At 40.5% G+C, this 16,859-nt stretch overlaps 1 protein-coding gene across 3 annotated transcripts; it reads right to left on the bottom strand.

The window, feature by feature from the left end:
• Window positions 1–3,360: 3,360 nt before the first annotated feature.
• Window positions 3,361–15,304, bottom strand: senp2 (SUMO specific peptidase 2). Of its 3 annotated transcripts, none has more exons than XM_080414365.1 (17): window positions 15,010–15,304; window positions 14,262–14,323; window positions 14,021–14,136; window positions 12,530–12,602; window positions 12,266–12,353; window positions 11,087–11,273; window positions 10,798–10,904; window positions 10,519–10,604; window positions 10,334–10,391; window positions 9,827–9,899; window positions 9,353–9,508; window positions 8,829–8,960; window positions 6,349–6,573; window positions 5,931–6,010; window positions 5,621–5,705; window positions 5,437–5,532; window positions 3,361–5,354 (listed from the first exon to the last, which is right to left on the bottom strand). In XM_080414365.1, the coding sequence occupies exons 1-17, from the start codon at window positions 15,171–15,173 to the stop codon at window positions 5,292–5,294; spliced, it is 1,851 nt and encodes a 616-aa protein (XP_080270491.1). In that variant the 5' UTR covers window positions 15,174–15,304; the 3' UTR covers window positions 3,361–5,291. The 3 variants fall into 3 exon arrangements, with proteins under 3 accessions (XP_080270491.1, XP_080270493.1, XP_080270492.1); XM_080414367.1 differs by having other exon boundaries at window positions 5,437–5,529; XM_080414366.1 differs by having other exon boundaries at window positions 9,353–9,505.
• Between the last annotated feature and the right edge of the window lie 1,555 nt (window positions 15,305–16,859).

The following is a 16,859-nucleotide window of genomic DNA, read 5'->3' as shown; positions in this document are numbered from 1 at the left end:
GTTTATATTTTAAATAGGGCTCGTAATTCATAATGTATTGTTTCCCCCCTTCCTATAAATTCAAAAGTATTAAGAAATTGTAAGATTCTTCAAATGCACATCAGTTATATGGGATGTGAACCCAGGACCTTTGCATTAGGTAGAGAGTGTCTCTACACAGTAAGTTATTGAGCTTGAAAAGCAATAGAAGCCAAATAGATTTATCACCAAAAAAGCCAGAGTTTTGTGCTCCAAACGGCTCGATAAACAATCCAGACAGCACAACAAACAACAATATATAAAAAAAAAGTTGTTAGTTGTTAGGTAAAATAGGAGGCAAAATATCGCATGCGTCATGGTAGGTCACTGTGTGAAGCCACCGTCTACATGAGTCAAAGGCCAAGGGTTCGAACCCGTCTCCTTCTTTACTGTGAAGCATGTTTTGAACACCCAGAAACGACACTTAAAAGGACTTAAAGAAACATGTGTGGAGGTGCCATAGGGCAGCGAGTTGGTGGACACTCTTTGTTATCGAAAGCCACACGGCGACCAGAGCCACAGGTTCAATTCCCTTCTCTGCAAGCAAGGTGCACAGGGTTTTATGTAACACACACACACACACACACACACACACACACACACACACACACACAGACCGTCCGATAAGTCACAGGGGGTTCCTGTTTTTGCTATTTTAGAATGTTTATGCTAATAAACATTATAAAACATAACCCTAACCCTCAACAGTGGGATAAAATCAACATGGTAACATCTTATGCAAATTAGCCATGTGGTCGAATGTAAACAAATCGCTAGTGCAGTCTGGATCTGTCATGACCATCATGGATGAACTTTAGCCTGGTGTTTGCACTTTCTTCATTTTTGACCCATTCATTCATCTACTTACTACATAAACGTCCGGATTTCAAATATAAAGTTTTTGACCCTGGCCAGGGTGGCAGTTGAAAGTGTGACTTCTGCTTATTAACCGGCTGCTCTATCCATAGCTCAGTCGGAAGAGCTCTTGACTTCAGACCACAAGATCAAGGAATCGAATCCCAGCACAAGAATCTCGGCATCTGAGCAATTTGGCTCCCACGGGGTCTACTATCTATTTTCGCCTTTATCATAAAGGTTGCTGGACAATATATAGAGGATGAAATGCATACTTTATTAAATAATATAAAGGTAATATCAAATACATTGTAAAAAATTAGAGACATGACGCTTTATTAGCAAGACAGTCTTTTATTATATTATTCCTCATTTTGCTGGTTTCCCCTGAAACCCCTTTACTGTTACAGAGTAGAACTGCATTAGAATCTCTGCTGATGATGTGGCCATAGCTGAATGATTAGAGAGCCTGCCTGGCAAGCCACAAATACCAAGTTCGATCCCAGGCCTCAGCAATGTGTCGAAAGTGTCCCTGAACAAGACACTTAAAAGAATAGTTCACCCAAAAATTACTTATTTTCTATCAATTACACACTCCATGAAGCCTTGAATTCATGGAGATTTTTTTTGTTTTTGACACATTCCTGAGCACAGACTCAGACATATTGGTTGGATCGGCGGTGCCACATAGGTGTGAGGATAGCGTAGCGGCCAGAACCTGAGTCTAGTAGAACATAAGCACGATTCAAATAACCACTTTTAGCACTATTTAGCACCATTTTTGTTGCCTGTAGATCATGTGTTTACCTGTAGACTACAGGTAAACACATTTGAACATGAAGTTGATGATCAAAGTGACAGCTTCTGTAACCTTATCTACAAGCTCACAGCATGTCTATATGTGATGTGTTGTGAGCTTGTAGATAAGCTATTTTCACTTTATTAAATCTACTATGTTCATTATATTTGAAATAGTGGAATTCGTAATTAATTCATAATGTATCGTTTGTGAGTGAAAGTCAGAAGTTAATAATAAAAATCACACCCTGTGTGAAGTGGGCGGTGTCTTGCTAGCTAATCACAATACTGAATGGAGTCAACCAATCATGTACAAAAAATAAATACATTTATTGAAACACTCTTCATGATGGAAGAAACCATAACTTTAAAAAAAAAAAATTATGTTTTTTTTTAAAGTTATGGTTTCTTATATAGGGCTATGCACATGTGTCATGTGACACTGGCCAATCACAGTCCTGAATAGACTGTGATTGGCCAATCACGGTGCAGGGTTAGGCGGGTACATTTTTGGCCAATCACAGCGCAGGATTTGTTGTACAAATATCCAAACCTCACTTATAGGGGCGGTTTCACCGCCCAAAAAGGGTAAAGTACACATACTCATAAGGCCCTGTAAGAAAGATTTGTGTTAAAACTTTCAAAAGTATTAAGAAATTGTAAGATTAGTGAGCGTGAAACACTTAACATTTTGATACAGAGTGTTATGTTCCCAACAGTAGTCTTGAGCCACAATCTTTGTGTTTACAAACTCCAACACATTCATTGTGCTGCAGAGATATGGATATCAATGATAAATCAACACTTGACCTGGTGGGATTAGATGCAAAACATACTCCCACTGATGATTTCAATCCACAAACCTTCTGTTTTCATAGCATTGGCATTTCCCCTGCACCACAGAAGCATGGTCTATAGTTGTAGCCAACAGAGGAATCATTCATCGTATCCAGTATCCACGTTGCTTGGGCTTTGGCTAAAAGCCATCTAAAAGCGTTCATTTTCAATCACGAATCAACCATAATTGAACATGTTTTGTCCATATTCACATTCTGGCATGCTCTTCAGAGAAGTATTAGAGCCAGTGCAAACTTAGACAAAATATGTGAAGCTGAGGTTTTGAACCCTTAACCTCTACTTTAAGAAACACATATTTTACCACTGCACATGGTCTTACATGTTCTTTGTAATGTAGGATAGACACATACATATACATATATTAAATTTAGCTTGATGGAAAGGTGTAACCACTGTAACACCTTCCGGTAGGTAAGAATGCAGTAAGACCCTTCGGTCTGTGGCTTACATAAAACACAAAGAAAATAGCACATCAAACTAAGAATAGCTCTAATCTAACTTCCCTCATTGAATGCTGCCAGCATACTGAACTGAAAAGCTAAACTAAATCAAACACGCCTGGCCATAATCTGATTGGATGAACTGAGATGATCAATTAAGTGACTCAAAATACATAATACCCCAATACTCTTCAGTGAAGTAATTTGAAGACTTTTAGTTTTTTATTGAGGCATTTGAACCAGTTTTCTTTTTAAGCGTACCAGTTAAATTGCATTGTTTGAGTTGTTTTTGTTCAGAACTACTGCCCATTCACAAGATGATTGACAAGGCCCTGATTGTGTTTATGGCAGGACTGTTGGGAAACTGCAAAATCCATACCCATGGTTGAATTGAATATCAAGAATCAAGGTTTTATTTGTCACCAACTTGTACAAGCAGCAAATGTTGTTGGGGACTTATTTTGCAATAAATTGTGCTGACATTCTGAACATATTAAAGCAAGAGAATAAATATCAATAACAAATACAGTGAGGACAAATATACTGTAGGTTTTCATCTTAGACAGGTACAATCGCTCATGAAGCAGCAGTAAAAAAATAAATAAAAATCATGTGCAGGTAATGTGCAAATACATATCTAAACAATAGCAGCAGTGCCTCAATCCAATGTGCAAAGGAGTAGAGCATATGTACCGTATTGTACATAGAATGAGTGATTTGTCAGTACCATCACATAAGATGGACCTCGATTTGTGACAAAGTGACGACATAACAAAATGAAATTTTATAACAAAAAATATTAGAATTTATTTAGCATGAATCAACACATGCGAGTGTAGACAGTAGTTTTTTTTACATGGTACAAAGATGAAGCAGAAGCATGGTATACTATGCTCACTGAAATAATTTAGACCTCGAAGCACATCTATTGGGGAGGGGGGACTACTGGCACACCACACATGGCAAGCAAACCATCACATACAGCACTTTCTCATTCAAATTAAGTCACATAAATATAAATGTATACAAAAAACTAATGTCTACAAAGAAAAGGCCAACCATGCAGATTTTCCTTCCGTCTGCCACAGCAAATTCTGAGATGGAGGTGTTTGGGGTGATATCTCATATTCCATTCACAGCTTCAAAGCTCGAGCTTCATGTCAAATCAGTTGGTAAACTAAAGTACAACTCTTTGGCAGCGGCATGAGCAAACATTTCACCACTAAACACTCCATTCTTAGTAAACTTGAATCTGGGTTGGCTCTGTAATTGGTCCGTTCATTTTTTTCCCCTGCACCAAATATCTTAAAATAGGCAATCTACAAGCTCTCAACGCTTCACAACATTCATCCCTAGTCTCACGAGGCAGCCTGTGGCGTCCCACAATTTTCAAATGCTTCCGTCAAACAGTCTGGAGCACGCAAGCTCTGAAAATGATCAGAGGATAAAGAGGATGCAGAGCCTCCTCCACGCTTCAGTTTAGTCGTGCAAATTCGTCCAAAAATAAATCTAAATAATATAACATTCGGAGATTGTGGAATAGTTGTCTGGCTACACAATACAAAGACTATTAGCCCCTAGAATAGGGATGCTAGGGTTCATGTGGTTAAAGGAGCACTCAATCCATTTTCAACCTCATCATATTATTGGTCCTCACTAATGCGTATTCTAAGATGACACCCCTTTTTATTTATTTATTTTCATAATCTCCCTCATAATACTTAAGAGAAAAAAAGGGAAGGTTTCTGCAATGTCCAGTCTATCTCTGAGAGACAGACCGAATAGACATAAATAGTGCCATATTATAAATGAGCACTAGAGAGGACCAATTATATAAAGATCTGTTGAAAATAGGTGAAGTGGTCCTTTAAAAAACATCAAACATCATCCCAGTTAGAAGAAGCTCCAAAACCTTGATTTGCACACAACTAGACAATTTCGCAGCAAAGATAACATTATTTTCATACTTGTGCTAGGCCTAAGAATCTCATTCTACTCAAGGCACTTGAGGCAGCAAAAAACAAAACAAAACAATCCAAAGAAGATAAAAAATAAAGTCAAGTCAGTAGTGCCAACGCCTATATAAGACACATCAATATTCTCTCCAATTACAACTCAGAGATATTTCTATGCTCTAAAGGGGCCATAATAAACTAGTGTCATATTTCAGATCCCAGAAAGAAGCGAGAAGGATCGGGTTTCAAGTCCTCATCCTGCATGTACTGTACACTGTATACCAGTTGTTTTACTGTACACCAGTTGTTGCACAGACTGGGAATGTCCATGTTGCTGAAGGGTTCATTGTTCGGTTGTTGTGTAGTTCTATAGCAGCGTCTGGTTGAGAATCTCCCAAATCATTAACCTCCTGAACAGAGACATGTGGCTCTAAGGAGAGAGACACGCATGTTCATATTCGAGTGCATTAAAAACATGTATTACTATATTTCATGTGATCTGCACAGCCTACCTGTTTGAAAGTAAGGGGCCTTCCTCTGGAGATGTAGTCTGCATATTTACAGGCAAAAACCCCACAGTCACTGCCGTTCTTTTGCTGGGGGATCTCCTAGACATACACATGCCATGTACATTAAACGTCACTGGGCAACACACATTTCACCCAGATAATATTCATGAATTTATTCCATACTTACATTGGCCCTCAAGCTACCCACAGTCCATTTGGAGCTGTCCAGATCTCGGCCCTTCTTGGCTCTGTGTTCCTCCCTCAAGTAGAGTCTGGCACACAGAAGACATAAAATGGGAGATAGTCTCGTCTCGAAATTATGTTATATAAACAACTCAGCCCTTGTGTGCATACACAATCAAATCCTTAGTGTTACACCCCCAGAGTTACAATTGGATAAACTAACACAGATTTTAGAGTAGTGTAGAATATTCCTAGTAACAAAATATGGCCAGGGACAATATGCAAGAAAAGACTGGAGCACAGTGAAGACTCACAGTAAAATGCTGCAGATGTCATCATGCCTCTGGCCCATAGAGTCGTACGACCTTACTGAGCGGGAGCTGAAATCTATCACCTGCATGGGGGACGAGAAAGAGACTAAATCATTTATAGTAACAAATAGTAGCTAACTTACTTTAGTCAAATGGAAAAGCAGTAAACCAGTATGGCAGCAAAGAATGCAAAGCAAGCCACTGCATTTAAGAACAATAACCACATTAACCCTAGCTGGGCATGTCATAATGGTAAACATTTGGCAACAATAGGTGAACATTAAGCAAACATTTCTTGTAGATCGGCAATTTTCCAAGAGAGACATTTGGTGTAGAGGGGAAAAAAGGAGGGAACCAAGTACAGAGCCCTGGGGGAACCCGGTCGATGAAGTAAATGAAGTTTAAGTTAAGAGTGACTCACGGCCATAGCCCAATGGACGCCAAGATGTAAGGGAACCAGTATGATGTCATGGACGAATAGATCTACAGCCTTCGTCCAGCGCTTCACGGAAGCGTGTCCTCCAGTCTGCCCCCCTCCGCCACCTCGCAGCTTGGGGAAAAAGAAGGTGCTGAAAGAGTAGATCTTCAGTCCCCCTGCTTGACCACAGCACCGCTGCATGACAAGTGACAGGTAGAAGTTCATCACCTACAGGGGGGAAGGAAGAAGAAAAAAAACGAACTAAGAACAAGAGTAAAACAAAAATAATACTTGGACATGCAAGATAAGACTTTATTGTCATTAAAGGGATACAGTAAATTCCATCTGCTGTTAAAAAATACCAGTTGACATGGTGCATAGTTACGAGATATACTGTAGTATACAGACTGTCAGCAGTCCACACACACTCTACCTACAGAACAGGCAGATTTCCAACTAACAAACTGGCCATCGTACAACACACCTGTAGTGTACATAATATGTCCGGTAAAGGGCCGTTCACACTGAGCACTATAACTAAAAAAATAGTTTTAAGTCAAGTGGAGTTCACACCAACTATATAAAAAAATACAACAGTGAACGATATAGTTATCGTTATCAGTGTGAACAGCCCTTAACACATCCACCGCCAGAGGTTAATCTCATAATAATGTACTCACCTGCCAAGGTGTTTTTGTTGTTTTTTTGTTTTTTTCATGTCGCCATAGATCTTGTTAAAATCCTTAAGATTGAGCCGTGAACGGTCTGTTTACGTCCGCGAGATCTCCCTGTATCTCCCAGTGAAGACCGCATGTCAAACGGACTTCCATGACTGTAGTTAGAGCGGATTACGTTAAACAGTGAAATGCGAGGAGAAAAAACTACAGGAAGAGAATTGAGTTTCAGTTTCGTCTGTAGAATGGGAGCGGGCGTGATCGTCGAAACCGGATCCCAAATAATTCTATTTCCTGTCATCAAACCGGAAACGGAAGTGGATCAAAACATTTCCGAAAGTGCACCCGGACCGCGCATGCGCGAAAAGACCGCAGCCCGTAGGACTACGGGCTCGGCGCTTAACCGTTGGATTTAACGGCCCGTAGAACTACGGGCCCGGCGGTAAAGGTGTTAAGAGTTAAGGTCCTTACACACCGGGGGCGATTTCTTTCATGCAAATAATACGTTTTTTTTAAAAAACGTATAAAGTCAATGCAAGCTTCCACATCCGTTTCGGAGTGAAAAAGCGCCTTTTATTTATTCGGACCGGATCCGAATTTTGCGTATATTCGCATAATCGCCGGTGTGTAATGACCTTTAGAGTTCTCAAATTCTGACCAAACCCAAAAATGTATAGTAATTAATTCGGGCCGGGCCGTGTGAAAAGAATACAAAAATAAATCATTTAATATATTTTGTTCTGCGGCGACTGCCAGTAAGAAGTGCGACGCTGTGCGCTGACTTCCAAGTAGATTAACTTCAAAATAAAATCTTGTTATCATGCAACTTTTATTCCGAAGTTCCGCAACTTTTATTCCGAAGTTCCGCAACTTTTATTCCGAAGTTCCTCTCCCAGCTCCAGGAATGTAGTTGAAACCATTTGTTGATGCTTGTCGTGCATGACGAACTGCAAATGAAGTGTTCAAGTTTTTCTGTCAGAAAGCCTTGAGGGGAGACTTCTCTGCAGGCAATGGATTTTAAGTTCTCAAATTCACCCTTTTACAACGTGAAAACTACGCACTGTGGGAAGTACAGACCTTTTTCAATCGTCCGTTTGTTTTTAACTTTCGGGCTATCAGGCCTAAAATTATGGTACTTGCTCGGCTGGGCTCGGTTTGGGCTGGGCATTCATTTTCAGGCCTGTTTAAAACTCTAGTAAGAGTAAGTCAGCCTTATCAATATAGAATCATCATTAAGATAAAATGCTGCACTACAGGGGTAAGGCTGACTAGCTTGCCATTTAGGCCTTTTATGGACAGATCGACAAAGGTGTTCTTAACCCTCGTAGGGTCCTCGGGTCCTTTTAACCCGGTTTAACATTTTCAACATGAATTAAAAGTATGTAAAACATTTTTGTTCTCTATGAAACTTCTTCTATTTGCCTTATTTACTGTACTAAACATGTGATATGAAAATGAAAATGAAAATTTTCACCCAGGGCCTTCGGGTCAAAGTGACCCGAAGGCCCTGGGTGTGACTAAAACACGAAGACCCTACCAGCCCAGATGCACTGGGGGACTCTGGAGCATATGCCTGAGAAAAGAAGCTGGTAATCAGGGTGGAGGACATAGGTGGGGTCTGAAATGATTTTGTGGGCCTGTCTGGTGATAGCTTCATCATCACGGACAGCCTGGAGTGTGGGGTGCTGCCTGACTCCCATTATTTCCATGGCTCTTTTGTGTTGTGCAGCCGTACCACATGAAAACTACTTAAATGGAAATGATATGCGGGCAGTTATACTTGTTAGCACAGCTGTAGCATAAGCCTACCTCATCGTTCAGCCAGCTGCCCTCCTGTAGTGTGGCCAGGTCTCTCTGTGTGATGCGTAGTTTGAAGGCAGAACTTAGGACGAGGTTCGGATCACTTTGTAACAGAGCGCGACTCACCTCTATTGTCATTTCCTGCATGTACACACACACAGACAAGGACAATGGATACATAACCAAAAAGAACACTGTCGCATAGACGACAGAAGAACACTGTCGCATAGACGACAGAATCATCACTCCTCGCTAGAATGAAATGTACTCTTTAATGTCCACTCCCTGGTTAACAAGCAAGCAAGCAATGAGCTGGCCATCCTTATGAACAGCAGATGGTACATTGGCTCTGTACTTCACCAAGACCTGGCTGAAGACAGTGCTCTGGACTCAGTATTACACCGGGAGAGTTTCTAACTACATTGAGTGAACCACAACAGACTCCCAAAAGAAGAAAGTTGGAGGTGTGCGTTTCTATTGTTAACATATGTGAAAATGTTATGCATTTCTCTCAGACAAAAACATTTTCTCACCTTCGTCATTCTAGGTAGATCCTCTTCACTGCGACGTGTATGGGTTGTGTGTGTAGAGTGTGGGTCAGTGTGTGTTAGAGAGGGATGCCCTCTGTCCACTAGCTTGAGGCGAGTGGCTACTTCTGTAGGGAGGTCCACCTCTGCTGCCTGTTTCTGCTGAAGATTTAAAAAAAATAAGAAATTATACACTTTATGGGATTCTTGCAAGTGGTGAGAGAAAGAAGTGCCAGAATAATTCATGAAAACAGTGGGAATCCAGTGTTATGTTTGTGCACTCAAGCGCAGTACAATATGACACCTATTATTACTGTATGACTTACTGATACAAGTAATACCTTAGACCTGCATTATTTATTTACCTTTTATTACCTACTTTACTATGCATGTTGGATATTACTTGTTGCACAGTCTGGTGGAGTCTGCCACACCAACATTGAACTGCTCATACACAGAAGGGGTGATTATGTTTATTACCGTTACGCATCGGGCATATTGTGTGTCCTCCAACTCTTCCGATTTTGTCTTGCTGAAACAAATGTCACCCCTCCTGGAAACAACACACACATTTTACAACCATGATCAAAACATAACATATTAAACATATTCATAAACAACATGATTGTGTGTTTTCTTTGTAAGCCTAATGCTGGGTTCACACTGGGAGTGGAAGTGCCACGAAGTGCTGGGCTGAGTGGGCACACCACCAGTTTCCCTTCATTGCCGATGTTAACCCATTTGGCAGTTCAGCTCCGCAGTTGGCGCCCGATGTCCAGCAATAGTTTTGGCATCTGGTATATTATTTTCTGCGTGCTTCGCAGGAATTTGTGACACTTCCACATCCAGCGTAATAAACCCCAGCATAACTATTTTTTAACCATAAAACCAGTCCTCACAAACTAAATTGTCAAATTGTACTATATGCTTGTGTTGACATTTGCTTCCCAGATGTATAGTAGAAATAGGACACAAAAAACAACCAACCTGTCTCTGGCCTGCTTAGTAGCAGATGGATCTCTCCACGTGAAAAACGTTGGACCAGCTGCAAAATAAGGGAGAGTACGAAACATGTTAGCCTGGGAACGTGAAGACATTACTCTGCATCTTCAAAGAGTTTTTGGTTTTGTTTTAAATTCAACATAGCACTCAGCTCATCAGTGGGTCTCTACCTTTGATGGGTCCAGTCTTTCTGGGTACAGCCTCACAGGTTCTTCCCATCCCAGCAGCTCTGTGCTCACACTGTGATAGTGATGCACTGATAGGAAGGAAGAGAAAACCCTTAAGAATCAGATGGGGAATACTTGATGGCATCTTCTAGCTTATAGTAAGTAATCTGATCACACCACCATCTGTAATCTTATTACAGCATCTAAGGTCTATAGTAATCTGATTATGCCAATGTCTAAGATTTTCTGGTAATACGATAACACCAACAAGTCCATACTCACTCTTGTGGTTTGGTTCGGTTGAAAGGCAGCGGCTGGTTTTTGTTGTATTTCTCCGTCACCATCTCCAACAAGCGCCTGTAATGCTCTTTGCTGCTCTGCTTTATGGCCTGGAGGAGGCATAAATGCAAACACATGGCAAACCATTCTTTGTCAGTATCCAGACACAGACATTGATAGTTGAAGCATGGTACACAGACCGCTTCATTAGTTCACACACTCTGCAACTGAAAATGTTACTCGAGTAAAAATCTATTCATTTTACGTTAAAGCCAACTGACTGTCCACTTACCTCCTCCACTGTAAGACTGGGTTTATAGCTGCGGTTGTTTCCAAAGCCTGGACACGTCAAGTCTGGGTTGGTGGCACTTGTTCCCATTCCGAGTCCCAGAGCAGGCCTAGAAGGCAGCAGCTGGAGGGAACTTCTTCTATCCCTGTCCTTGCCTCTTTCAGGGATTCCTGTAGGTAGCCCTGCTCCACTGGAATCACAAGTAGAATGCAGATATTGGAGGGATGTGACATTCTCTGGATATTACTGCCGTATGCAGCAGACATACATATTTCTTATGTGGATATGAAAAAATCAATAAGTTAAAACATAATATAGCATGCATTTTCTTAAAGGCCAACAAGGTAGCTTTTCACACACACACACACACACACACACACACACACACACACAATGACAATGCGTACGCACGCAAACATGTGTTATGCCCATAGCGGGACAAAATTGATTGTCCCCCTGATGCAACATAAAATTGCTCCTAATTACTGCTGCTGACTACTTCACTGTTAATGTACTACATACTGTCATGTACTCTGTGTCATTTCATTTCACTACTATTACGCCTTTCTTATATTTGTATATCGGTTGCTGCAAACATTTCTCTTTTTACCACTGCTTCTATGATGCTACTTGCTACAGATTGCTGCCAAATGCATGTTTACTGTTCTCTATTACAACATGACAATAAACCATGTTCTCTAAAAACAAATTCTATCTAATTTCCATCACCAACTACCCTTCTGCATATATACTAAACTCTCAGCTCGCATCAATCATACCACTACTCAAAACAACATCTTAATTGCTCACTACACAATTACATCAATAACACAACACTGTGCTAACCACACAGAAGATCTGCACACGCCCGAAGGGCGCTTTTTTCTAATCCAACCAATTAGAGGGTTTAACTTGTTAGTGGTAGCGTTAGTCGACTTTCTCTGGCTATGGAAGACTGTAAGTGGGGTATGGGGGCAAGACTAGCTGCGAGTTGCTTAAGCCAAGGTGTGATGCATCAGTAAGCTCTTATATTACAAGTGTAAAAAGATGGTTCCATTTATTTAGAAACCGTGGCATTGAAAGGTTTCACGGCAGTAGTTCATTAATGATAAACACTGACTGATGCAATCAAAGCAGAAATGTAAACTGTGAAGATGGAAGAAAGAAAACCGCAACACTTGCCTGTATTTCCTCATCAAAGGAGGTGAGGAGCTCTTGAAAGGATTCTTCCCACCCCAATCCCTCTCATTCAGTCCACCTGCTGGCTTATCTGGAGAGGCCGAGAGTTAAACATGGGACATGGAAAAGGAGAAGGAAAGGAAAGTCAGGAATATGAGCAGATTGATAAATAGATTGACAAAAGATAAATATACTGTAACCTACAAATAATATTTGCTTTTCCAAAAAGTAATTCACCTCCTGCAATCATCATAATTAAGTACTTACCCATTCTCCAATCAGCACTGCTCATCCATGAAGTTTGTAGTTCATCTATGCCCATCAGTCTAACAGTCTGGATCTGAAGAGGCGGCAAGAGACAATTCATTTTGGAGAATATAAAGGATGAATACACCATTTGGTCAACTGCACCGTTTTATACTGTACAGTTGTGTGATAGTGCCACTATCACACAACACAACTGTACAGTATAAAACAGTATAAAATAGTGGCTGTCCCCTTTCTTACACGCATTCTGTGCTGTTACACTAAGGGAACATTCATACTAGATCTGATCTTATCTTAACTTAAAAGGACCACGTCACCCATTTTCAACCCATCTGAATATAATTGGTCCTAAAGTAGCCTGGCATGGCCAGACTAATATCAGTGATATTAGTCTGGTATCTCTGTGCGGAATCTGCATTTCCAAGGGGCGAAAAAATAAATAAAGCCTCTGATGATAAACCAGCCCCATATTTGCATACTGGGCCTTGATTGGTGTCCCACAACTTCGGGGGCAGGGAAATCCAATCACAACAGACCTGTTGAGGTCTTTTTTTGCACAAGTAGATTTGTCTGGTTTCCAGGCTAGTCCTGAAGCTCATAATAATATGGTATGGACTGTGTCTCAGAGGAGGGCTGTGTGTGGACAGTTCAGAACCAGGACCGGTGACATCATCATTGATGAGGAGTCCAAGCTGTAGAAATAGCAGACTCTCTCTTCCTGGAAAGCTGGCATGCAATATAGAAGACATTGTTCTCGTAAATTAATAAAATGTAACATTTGAAATCTTTTTTTGAAATGACCAAACCTGCCTACCGACACAGATTGAGTGGCTCATGTCAATCCCTCTTCTGAGTCACAGAGCAAGTAGACAGAAATGGTACCATAGTGTAATGCGATAAATGTAATGTTATATTTATTTATTTATTTATTGGTCTATTGTGCTTTGTTTTTTATGAATGTCTATGTTGTTGAGTGCTATGGTTGCAATGAATTTAATTTAGTTAAGGTAAAATGGCAAGTGTGTTGATAGAAACCATGATGTAATCTTTTATGTGGGACCTCAACGGAAATAAGTCCTTGGACTTTTTGTGATATCCTGATATATACTGTACTGTGCACCTCGGTGAATTTGTACCATAAATTATCAAATAAAATCAAATCAAATCAAATCAATGAGCATTAGTGAGGACAAATTATATGAAGATAGGTTGCAAGTTGCAAATGGACAAAATGGTCATTTAATGTAAAGCCTGGACTAGTCCCTCAACCAGTTGTTTGTCTAACAAAGCAGCAAAACAGTATACTTTTTAACATATTTTCAAACACAGATATGTTAAAAAGTACACTGTTGCCTTTTGTAGCCTACAATAGGCTACAGAGTGGATCCGATTCCCTCCCTGCAGGAGCATCTAAAGTGACACAGGGCTGACAAGAATCTGTGACAGCATCTGGTATTAATGTGTGCTCGGCGAATGAGTGGGAACACAAACCTGGGTCTGCTCATAGCAGGGTCTGCACTTCTTGCATTTGCTTGATAGTGGATTTCTCAGTCCGAGCAGACCAGCTACCCCTGTCACAGTCTTCTTCACAAAGCTGATGACTACATCTGAAACACAGCAACCAATCAAGTTGACAACTAGAGTTATAAAATAGGACTAATGCTCACTTCTGTCACAACAGTTTACTGTGAGAGTATAGAATACTAAGCGCAGACGGTTATAGTTTACAAACCTCGCCTCCGTCTCTTCACCTCCACTTGCTCGGTCTGGCAGACATTATCAGCCACATAAATGCTGAAATAGAATAGCACAACAACTGAAGTCAAGCGATGCATAGTTGTCACGTTAGCATGAATCTTCAATGAACGTTTGCTTTACAAGTACATGCTTTACTTGAACGCAGTGGTACTCACATTTTGTACTTAAGTAAAAGTATCAATACTGCAGAGTAGAAATACTCTGTTATAACTAAAAGTCTGGAATTCAAAATGTACTTGGGTAAAGGTACAAAAGTATTGGTATCAAAATGTACATGAAGTACCAAAAGTATAAGTACTCCTTGTGCAGAATGTCCCATTTCACAAGCTCGAAATGTATTAAAAATCTTTTGAAAATAGCTGATCTACAAGCTCACAATGCGAGCTTGTAGATCAGCTATTTTCAAATGGCCTAAATCTGCAACGTAACTAGTAAACTAACTAACTAAAGCTCCCAAATAATTGCAGTGGAGTTAAAGTACAATATTTGCCTCTGAGATGTGTTGGAGTAGAAGTAAAATGATTGGAAATGGGAAATTACTCCAGTGAAGTAAAAATTCCTCATAAGTGTACTTAGGTAGTAGGTACAGTACTTGAGTAAATGTACTTAGTTACTTTTTACACCACTGCTTGGACGGACCAACCAAAAAATACATCGTTCAAGCCAACTGGCCAAAGTAGTGTTTGCAAACAATATTGTGTGGGACCACCAAGTCAACCAACCTGTGGTAGTTCCGTTTAGCTGGTCGACTAGCTTGCTGAGCCTCCTCTGTTGTCACTCCTCGCGTGGGTATCTGTGGGTTACCTTTCCCAGGACACTCGGGGGGATTTTGCCCCCTAATGGGCTCAAACAGCGACGATATTCCGTCAACTATCCATCCATACATCCCCGACAGATGCGAGACAATGGAGGCCAGGTCTATTTAACAAACAATAGAGTGGAAAGATAACTGTAACCTATACGACACACCAAAAAACTCCCTTCTTCTCCAGCTTCAGCTTTAGCCTTAGCACTCGCCGCTAGGCTGTTGCTGGTGATTAAATGTGAAAGGATGTGCGTCACACCGTGTCAGTGTTGCCATGTCGGCTTATTATAAGCACTTTGGGCTTCTTTTTCTGTAAAGGTGCTCGTAAACATGTAGTTGTTGCGGGTTGCGGTTTTTTGGGCTTGTTTGCTTATTTATTTAGGCTTGCTTCCAAATGTTTTAGTGGCCCTCAAATAAATTCATGAAACGTTTTGTACCAGGGAGCATTTGTGTTAGAATGTTTCATGGCATAGTTGCTTCTTTTGGTTTTCATAGACCTGGTTGCTTATTTCTCTCACAAAATATGAAACATTTTAATCTTGTAATCTTGTCCCTGGCACAACATTTAGATCTGTGGCCAAATACATATTAATGTGGGGGTCCTTGACATGAATATATTTTAGAACCACTGGTTTTAACAACATTAGGAGGCAAGCCCAAAATAAGCAACTAAACTTTAGAAACAAGCCTAAAAAAACGCAACCACCAATATTTACAACAAGCAACTTTACAGAAAAACAAGCCCAAAGTCACTTATAGTAAGCGGACATGGCAACACTGAGCAAAGAGCGTCGGGATCGTTATAGTTCAATTCTCGGGAAATCATTGGCTCTGGCGTAGATAGGACAGTTGCGTCATTCGGCCATTCTTCATAACACCACAACGTCACATTTGACCCCCAGCAGGTCAATCCCGTCACGTGTGACACAAATATGTAAACAACTTTACAGAATCAATTAAAATGTTATAGAAAATTTCCGTGATATCATAAATGGACATGGAATTTCAATCAATGACTGGAAATGTGTTAATTGGCACAATTGTGTGACCACAAGGTAAAAATTACAGCTATTTAACACAATCACTATACAAATAGGAATTATTTATTTTCCTTTGGCTACTTTGTGTGCACTCATTTCTCAATACAGGGGGAAATAATATAGGGAATAGACCAATTATTTGTTTACCAACATTGAGACTGGATGCACAGGTGATTGTTTCACGCAATCAATTCTCAACCCGTTGTGTGTTGGCTGGTGAGGCGCATCCTAGCGAGACCTGATGGGTTTCATTGCGCGCATACTGGTTCTTATCATCAGTGTGAGTTAAGGGGTCTATTGGCTACTCTAAAAAATACAACCACTTTCAACCTGGCATGAGTGGCATCCCTATTTTGGGCTTCATTGTTTTAAAAAAATTGCAAAAATTGCAGTCCTACAAGCTCACAGCAAGTTGAGATGTGATGCATGCTTGTAGATCTGCTATGAATACAGGTGTGCCTTTGAGTCGCCCAGGCATTGGACAAAAAGAGTATGCCTGTACCATACCTAATAAATGCACATTAACGCAGATTTCTAATCAGCCAAATACATGAAATTAACTCAATGGCCTGTAGACCAGGTCAAGACGATCTGCAGCAGTTCAAACCAAGCATCAGAATGGAATTTGTGTTCATGTGCATTTGGACAGCCGCACCTAATTAAGTGGCCGGTGAGTGGCACGCACACACAATGTTTTTCAAAAACTGACAGCAATTTTCATAATCAT

This window comes from Gymnoscopelus braueri (assembly GCF_963280865.1).
Source record: "Gymnoscopelus braueri genome assembly, chromosome: 19".
Lineage (NCBI taxonomy): Eukaryota > Metazoa > Chordata > Actinopteri > Myctophiformes > Myctophidae > Gymnoscopelus > Gymnoscopelus braueri.
The sequence above is the reverse complement of the archived record's forward strand: the minus strand, read 5'-3'. Positions and strand labels throughout refer to the sequence as shown.

What these genes read in the sequence shown, in the direction of transcription:
- senp2 (XM_080414365.1), bottom strand. Translation starts at nt 15,173, where the DNA reads ATGTATGGATGGATAGTTGACGGAATATCGTCGCTGTTTGAGCCCATT. An exon ending in AACCGAACCAAACCACAAGA is followed by an intron (nt 10,605 to 10,797) that starts GTGAGTATGGAC and finishes CCTTCCTATCAG; the next exon opens with TGCATCACTATCACAGTGTG. An exon ending in AAAGACTGGACCCATCAAAG is followed by an intron (nt 10,392 to 10,518) that starts GTAGAGACCCAC and finishes CTTATTTTGCAG; the next exon opens with CTGGTCCAACGTTTTTCACG.